This window comes from Galleria mellonella, unplaced genomic scaffold (genome assembly GCF_026898425.1).
Source record: "Galleria mellonella isolate WM207_F2 unplaced genomic scaffold, CSIRO_AGI_GalMel_v1 utg714, whole genome shotgun sequence".
Lineage (NCBI taxonomy): Eukaryota > Metazoa > Arthropoda > Insecta > Lepidoptera > Pyralidae > Galleria > Galleria mellonella.
This window is the reverse complement of record NW_026442142.1, coordinates 137,228-146,355: the sequence shown is the minus strand read 5'-3', so window position 1 is coordinate 146,355 and position 9,128 is coordinate 137,228. Positions and strand designations below refer to the sequence as shown.

Sequence of the window (9,128 nt, the reverse complement as noted above, 5' to 3'; positions counted from 1 at the left end):
AGGAATAAGATTGACATCGCAAAACATTGTCATGAAAACAAGATTGCAATGTTTTTTAGTCTTTGGTTTTGACTTTAATATTATTCTCAGTGTGCAATTATTTCGAAGCTTAATATATTAAGAAACTCACGATGATATGACGACTATACTGCAGGAAAGAAAAAAATGTTGTTTTTCACGTGGATATTCTAATGTTTTAGTGGAGAAAGTGTCATGTGAAATCAGAAAATCACCTTCAATGATGTGGAAGAGGTCGATTGTGCAAGCAACAAATAGGTGCACTCGCTACGCCATGGCCCTGGCACTAGCTTGCCTCGTTTTTGTTGTGAGTACGGTGTTGAATATACTAGCACCATCAATGATTGTACGTACGTATGAACGAAAATGTCAAGCTTAGAATGTTCAGACAAATATGATACCATATTGATTCCAAACACACTACATCATTTTGTTTATAATAATATTCTTTCCATTCATGCATATCTTCAGTTTGAACTCTAAAAGAAGTATACAGTGACTCTTCAGTCTCTCTATAATTGGATGTCAATAGAATTATTGAAAGGTAGCGAGGGTTAACGCGATAGTATGCGACCGAACTTTCCATTTCAATTTTGTGTCTTTGAATTCGCCATATCTAGAAGATTCTTACAAATACCTGGTACTTTTTTAAAGGGTAATAAGTAATAGTAACTCTTGTCTATGCTAACATTATATGCTGATCTCCCTCAGCATATACTGTTAGTTATTACTGCTCCCATCCCACCAGTGATGAATGGCAGATAAGGATGAAAAAGCAGCTCAATTGTGCTTAAATTAATTTGAAATTGAGCTTAGTATTTCTAGAGGGGATTGGCGGGACAGAGCTGGCCTTATATCGCTATCAAGGGCTTACTTATCCCAGGTCATAGTTTCACATTGTATTCCTATGTATTACATTCCTCCTTATAGTCATTTAATTTTCCAACAACAATTATAATTATGTATATTTGAGTAGTAAAATGTTTGATGACAATAAATGGGTCAATGAATTAATTGTTACTATAAACTTATTTCTTTGTATATGTCACTAGCTTTTTGCCCTCTACTTCATATGCATAGATTTCAGAAGTAGGGAATGCAATAAAATAGATTACTTCAAGATGCCATAAAAAAAAGCCAAAACTAGAACAGAGGGCCTACCATGAAATGTTTTATGAAATTTCGGATCCGAATGAAACCAAAAATTTTATGTTAAAATTACTTGATACATACCATTTAAAAATATTAAAAATGCAAAAGTATCGTTCCTTTTTACTTTTATGGTAGGATTTATGACAAATGTAATGTTAGGCTACATTTCATTTATAGGGTTGATTTTGGTATGAACAAAAACACAAATTTGATTCGGAATTTCATTTCATGGTAGACCCCCTGAAGCCGTAATATGATCTTAGTTTCAGTTGTGAAACCTAGCATTGGTCCAACACTACAGTAAGTCACTTTATAGTTATCCTTGACTAATATTCACTGTGCTAGTGACTGACACTTATCTGACATCTCATAACAACTACTGCACCAAATGTTGATGCGGTTTCCACAGTTGTTTTCCTGACAATCAGACATAAATCCAATGTAAGCATGTTTAATATTTATTTGCAATCTAGAACTGGTCTATTGCTTTAATTTTCCTATTTCTGAAATCTATAGCAAAAAGCATAGTGATTTATTATATTTAGTAAGTTATTAAATCTAATATAATTATTAGATGTCACAATCAAACAATGCAATTGTGACAAATGTATCTATTGAAAATCATCTACAGTCTAACAAGCATGTGCAATAAGCAATATTCCAAACAATTTGTGTACTTGTTTAGTGTCTTTATTATGCATAGATAGTTTCACATAGAACATGGCTAACATGTTGAGTATAAAGGTCTACCATTTACATTATGTACAATATTATCTTACAATAAATTGAAATTTCACTTTTATTTAAACATAGATATGATATTTATTAAAAACAAAGAAACATTCTAAAAATGGGAAGAGGTGTTCGCCAAGAAGACCCATTATCACCTAAATTCTTTTTAGCAACATTAGAATACACCTTTCACCAAGTAGGTTGGGAAAATGTGGATGTAGCAATAAAAAGACTCAGACTAACACATCTGAGGTTTGCAGATGACATAGTTTTATTGGCAAAAATGCTACTGGATCTCAGAACAATGATCAAGGAGCTGAGTGCGGAGAGTGAGCTAGTCTGACTATCGATGAGTACTAAGAATACACTTTTAATTAATTGTAAACAGGTTGAAATAATTGTGGACAGTAAAACAATAGCATGCCAAGACCTAACTGTCTACCTGGGGCAAGTTATACCATCCTCAAAAAAATAATAGACATATAACTCATCGAAACAATACTGGTCATTAAAAGAAGTTATGAAAAACAAGAATTTTAACATCAATCTTAAAAGAAAAGTAATTGAATCATGTATCATACCAGCATTAACTTACTGTTGTCACACTTGGACTGTTGCAAACAGTCCAAATAGAAAACTTTTAATTTGCCAGCATGCTATGGAGAGGAGTATTGACCTCAGAAGGAAGTAAGAAATACAGACCTTAGAAGAATAACAAAAATAACTAATGTAAATAATAATATATTAATGTGGATGGACCAGGTACACAATTCATGACATAAATAGAGTAGGAGGGTCTTCATTTGGCAACCAAGTTTGGGGAAAAGAGGTAGAGGTAGACAGAACAAAAGATAGAAAGACTTCTTGGAGAGAATGAGTGGAAAGCTATGGACTAATTATATCCGTATCAAATACAATATTAATAATATTTATTTTGTAATGTCTCAATAAAAGTTTATTTATTTTTATCTATTGATGCTATGTATGTACATATCTTGTAACTTGACTATAAGTTGACTAGTATATAGTTATTAGAACTACATTCACTGACATGCGGCGACAGGGCACGTGGCAGAGCAGCTACGGCGCCGACTTGGTGATCGAGATCCCGGGATCGGGCGGCGGCGGCGGCGGCGCGGACGCCGGCGCGGACGGCGGCCGCTACCGGCTCGACTACCGGCCGCCGCACGGCTCGCCCGCGCCCAACTACACCGTGCCGGCGCGCGCCTCCACCATCAACTTCCAGGGGCTTCCCGGCACCAAGTACCATTTCATGCTCTACTACTCCAACGCCACATTTGCAGACCTCCTGACGTGGAATCAAACCATTATTACGGGTAATTTGATGTCTCCGTTACTTATTTAGTAGTAGTAAGAGGATATACTTTACTAGCGACGAGCCCCGGCTTCTCACGGGTGCAATACTGATACCAAATATACTACAAAGTGATTTAAAAATTAACCTTAATACTGACTAAAGTATGAACATACAATTGAAAAAAATTGTCGCGCTGAAAAGCACAATACTATATTATATATATATATATATATATATATATATATATATATATATATATATATATATATATATATATATATATATATATATATATATATATATATGTATATATATATATATATATATATATATATATATATATATATATATATATATATATATATAAATCTTCCTCTTGAATCACTCTATTAAAAAAAACGCATCAAAATCCGTTGCATAGCTTTAAAGATCTAAGCATGTATAGAGACAGACAGCGGGAAGCGACTTTTAAATTTTTCATTTCGATTACTCGTATATTCATTAGACATATACTGCATGAAGTCATTACTCCTGCACTGTTGTCCCTCAGCACCTGAGCCGCCGACCAACCTGACAGTGACGCTCGGTCGCAACAAGCAGGCCACCATATCGTGGTCGCCGCCCGTCCACGGCGACTACACCGGCTTCAGATTTAAGGTGCGTACGCCGCATTCGGCCAATATTTCGACAGTAAGAAAATCATAATTGACAAACTGCGCTGTTCAAATCACTGTTCATATATTAGTGAAAAATATAGTTTTAAGAAGCAGTAATTAGTTTTCCTGTAGATTTACTCTTCACACACCCTACAAATGGGAGCACAGCTGTGTTTGCTGGTAGAAGCAGTAGTCAGAGGTGTTCGGTGCAGTATGTAACGGACATTTAACAATGACGTCAACCGCATCAAGTAATAATGCATGTGACCCGAAAAGTCTAGTGCCGTGTTTGTCACCGTGAAGTATACTCATAAGTAACTTCGTTATCATATTTTGTTTTTATACAACTTAGAATGGCAAACAAGCTGACGGTCCACCTGATGGAAAGTGGTAACCGTCGCCTATACACATGGGCAGTACCATGGACATAACAGAGTATACTGTTTCGCACATGATACCCTCTATGCGTTGCCATTCCTGAGGACTCTGGTGTTATTCCTCCGTACCCTGTAAATTCACGTCATATCCCACCCTTCAAACCGAAACACAGCCATGCAAACACAACTGCTTCACGCGTTATCATATTTAATGAGGACAATGATTATTTAATACTAGCGGCCCGTCCAGGCTTCGCACGGGTGGATATTTTTACATTTAAAAAGTGGCCATTAAGGCTGCACACGCGAAAGAAGAAAAATGGATTAACTTCTCCCGTTTTCCCAACATTTCCCTCTGCTCTGCTCCTATTGATCGCTAACCTGCCCAGGAGTATGAAGAATAATTGTACCAAGTTTCGTTAAAATCCGTCTAGTAGTTTTTGTTTCTATAACGAACATACAGACAGATAGACAAAAATTTTACTGATTGCATTTTTGGCATCAGTATCGATCACTAATCACCCCCTGATAGTTATTTTGGAAATATATTTCATGTACAGAATTGACCTCCCTACAGATTTATAAGTATAGATAGATATAGATGGTCACCAGTGCAATCCTCACTGGAGACAGATATATTATATATAGTCAGAGATACAGACTATATAGTCTCTAAAAACGACGCTAGTAGGAGAGGAGGGCAGCGACAATAATAAAATAATATTAAGAGAGAGGCTTACCAGTATAATTTCTTAAGACAATCACGATATAACAACAATATGTCACTCAAGAAGTATCAAACACATATTCATAATATAAAAATATAAATCTAAAAAAGGTAAACTTGTATGAAAGGAGGTCTGTCGCCAACAGTCTCTCTTGTTTTAAACTCATTGAAGCGAAGATTAACGGCCATATCGACGGTTAACCACAAATATCTCCTAGTTGGCACATAATTTATTAAACCAAAATGCAGGAAACGTACTAAATCAGAATTTATTACAAATACAACGAAACCAATAAAACAACAAATGTTCCGATTTAAACAGCCTTTTTTCGTCTCCTCCACATTTATCAATCTATTCATACCCCTTTCAGACCTGAACGATACGGGCTGAGTTGTAACTTTAAAAAATTTTAAAACCGCGCGCAATTCAATTTTACGCACGAAGCTGAAATAATATGATAGCGAGATTCTAAACCAGCCAATAAGAAATCATTTTAGCGGTTAGGTGGTGCAGTAGTCTCGTGCGTGCCGGCAAGATGGCTTGGCTCCAAAACACGAAAATATATTTAATCTGAAAGAAAAAAATCTTGGGTCTGAAAGGGATACACGCTCGCCAATTACGGGTACTTTAAATTTGGTCCTCCTTCAGCACGTCGCCTATTTGATCGACATACGTCCATCTAGGGCGTGCTTGTTGAAATCTCCATTAATTTGTACCCAATAAACTGCTTTCGTAATTCTTCTTTCATCCATTCTCTCAAAACAGATAAACCAACGCAACCATTTTCAATCTTTTTCATTACATCGTCTTGCAGTCTACACTTGTCTCCAATCATACTATATCTCAGTATGTCTTTTAATGTAAAACCACGTCCATTCCTCAAAACTCTCATCTCTACAGCATTTATTCTGCTTTCGTACTTCTTTTGCCACTATTCACTTTCATACACGAGTGTTGGTGTAAGTACTCCCTGAATATTGGCTACGGTCGAGAGCATTTTTTATTTTTTAATACATATATGTGTACAAGGCGGATTTTACGCTAAAAGTATACTCTCAGCCTTGTATGTTATATAATAAAAAGGAGATTTTTTTAATGGATGATAATGGAGTGGTAACTCCACCTGCGCTGACGGTATACGCTGGCGGGGCACCAGTGAGGGATGATAGGTGGATAATGAAAAAAGCATCGTAATGAATACGCCTGGAATTCAGCACGATGGTTTCTAGGAGGAACCGCGTGGAGGTCGACCCGACAGGGTATAACAATGGGACTGGTAGCCCGCATTACTAACAATCCCTTCCCCCCTAAAAAGGGGGATAGGCGAGTGAAATTTCTACAACTATATCATAAATGTGAATTTAGTTGTTTTTTGTGGTTAACCGTGATGTGGGGCGAGCGTGTCGCCGGTGTACGTGGCGGTGAGAGTGTGCGCGGTGCTTGCGGCAGGTGATCCCGCTGACGGACCGCGGCGGCGGCGGCGCACAGAACATCACGGTGGCGGGCGCCGGCAACTGGACGCACACGCTGTCCGAGCTGGCGCCCGGCGCCACCTACCAGCTGCACGCCTTCACGCTGCTGCACGACAAGGAGAGCGCCGCCTACGCCTCGCGCAACTTCACCACGCGTGAGTCTCGCGCACGCACGCACACACTCACACACACACACACACACACACACACACACACACCACCACCACCACCACCACCACCACCACCACCTGCGCTCTGTTTCGAAATACTTCCTATGAAATGGGGCATCTCAATATGAGAAATTGAATTCTGCCATTGATCTGTTTCAATACATTCACTATCATGTCATTACTTTTTACAGTGTGCATCTCCATAGTTTTTTTTTTTAATGGATGATAATGTATTTCCGCCCGCGCTAACGGTATACACTGGCGGGCCACCAGTGAGAGATGATAGGTGAGAATGAAAATACAGGTCAGTTAGCTCATCGTGATGAATACACATGAAATTCATCATGGTGGTTTTCAGGGGGGGGGGGGGCGCGTGGAAGTCGACCTGACAGAGTATATTCAATATTAATGGGACTGTTACCCACATCACTAACAATCTCCTCCCCCCTGCGTATCCCCATAATGTTAAGCACAAATAATTTAAAACTCGTATGCAAATGCCTTGTTAACTTTAATAAAATGTATTCATAACGTATGTGGACATTAGGCGGAAACGAATCGAGTTTGACAATACCTTATAATTGCTTTATAAATATTATAAAAACTTACCTATTATACTATAATCAACGGCTGTAAAAATGTTTCATATCCGATCATGTTTAGACTAGATGCAAATGAAGTTTGAAATTTAAGTTATCGTCACGTGACATCAAGTGACGCTGCGATCGAACTTAATGTAAACTAACAGTTGGGACCTCCACAGGTGTGGGGGGCACACGATCCGGCATGATCAGCTAAATATAACCCACTTCTATCTGTTCTCCTTTAACCAAATGTTGTCTGTAAGAGATTGCCCTAGCGATAAGACCAGTAAAGCAGTTGTGTTTGCATGGCTGTGTTTCGGTTTGAAGGGTGGGATATGGCGTGAATTTACAGGGTACAGAGGAATAACACCTGAGTTCTCAGGAATGGCAACGCATTGGGGGTATCATGGGCGAAACAGTATACTCTGTTATGTCCATGGTACTGCTCGTGTCTATAGGCGATGGTTACCACTTTCCATCAGGTAGGCCGTCAGCTTGTTTGCCATTCTAAGTTGTATAAAAAAAAAAATTATATTTCAATTTGTACTCCATGCTACTGTATTTCAGTTGAATTGTTTATATGTCATTGTTTATTTTTATGTTTTTCGTGCAATAAAGAGTTAAGTAAATGAATAAACATGACTCGTTGTGAGAATATGTCACTTGGGCTTCTACGTATGTAGCGACAAATAACGGCGGATTATTTACCGGTCTTATCCCACATGACCTGCAATTTTATATACATAATTATGTATTTAAAATTGTTATGATTGTTCTCCACTAAAAAACGACTTCAGTTGGGGCGAAACCAGTTATTTTAATTTAAAAATTAAACTACTCAACCGATTTTGATAGAATTTCTGTGGGATGAACCCGAAAGTATATACTTTCAGACAAAAAAAAAAGGAATTTTCCAAATCGGTTTATAAATGGCAGAGTTATGAAGTACTAGACTTTAAAAAAATGCAACCGTATTGAGACGTCTTCTTTTTTTGAAGTTGGTTGAAAATGGTACTGCGCAAACTTCATTGTGTATGGCAGTGTTTCCCAACCTTTTCTGTACCATGCCCCACTTGAACACTTAAAATTTTTATGCCCCCATACATAATTTTTCCCGACAAAGTTTACTTGACGACTCTAATCGCCCAGTTCATATTTTGGTAACGTCAAACGAAATTATACCTAATAAGTATTTACAGCATTTTTTTTAAATTTACTTTTTTTTGTTAAATTTGGCACCGATATATACTCATAGCATTGTATTTAAATGGCCCGGAGCAAGAGGGTTAAAATCTCTTCAAGTCCATTTTTTAATTGCCCCCTTAACTATTAACTTCCTCACGATGGGAAACACCGGTGTATGGTGTCACTCAAGTTGTTGGCCGCCAACTAACAAAACGACAATTGTGCTGTCTGATTTGTCAGGTCATTACGTCAGATGGTCCGTAGCGAGCCGCGGCGTGTTCATTGTTCCCTTTCATACTCGCAGCGCACACGGTACTGTGAGCAATACCAATTGTTCACAAGATTCGTGTTTCTACCGTGAAGCAGTTGTATTTGCATGGCTGTATTTCGGTTTGAAGGGTGGGATATGGCAGTGAATTTATAGGGCACAGAGGAATAACACATGAGTCCTCAGAAATGGCAACGCATGAGGAGGTATCATGGTCGACACAGTATACGCTGTTATGTCCATGCTACTGCTCATGTCTATAGGCGACGGTTACCGCTTTCTATCAGGTGGGCCGTCAGCTTGTTTGCCATTTTAAGTTGTATAAAAAAAAGATAAATAACTTGTAAATATTCCGATATTTGTGTACCGTCGGTTATACATGTGTGGCTCTAACTCGCCGCCGCCCGCGTGGCGAATTGTTTTATTTTGAACCGACTTCAAAAAGAAGAAGGTTTTTTATTTTACTTT

The 9,128-nt window shown here is 38.1% G+C and overlaps 1 protein-coding gene across 1 annotated transcript in view; it reads left to right on the top strand.

Annotated features, from left to right (window-relative positions):
• Nucleotides 1-9,128, top strand: part of LOC116412710 (tyrosine-protein phosphatase 10D-like) — a 30,893-nt gene continuing 21,765 nt past the window's right edge. Inside the window, 4 exon segments of the mRNA XM_052900831.1 lie at nt 1-325; nt 2,966-3,239; nt 3,771-3,877; nt 6,431-6,608. Of these exon segments, the coding sequence (XP_052756791.1) occupies nt 137-325; nt 2,966-3,239; nt 3,771-3,877; nt 6,431-6,608 (748 nt within the window). The 5' untranslated portion in view covers nt 1-136.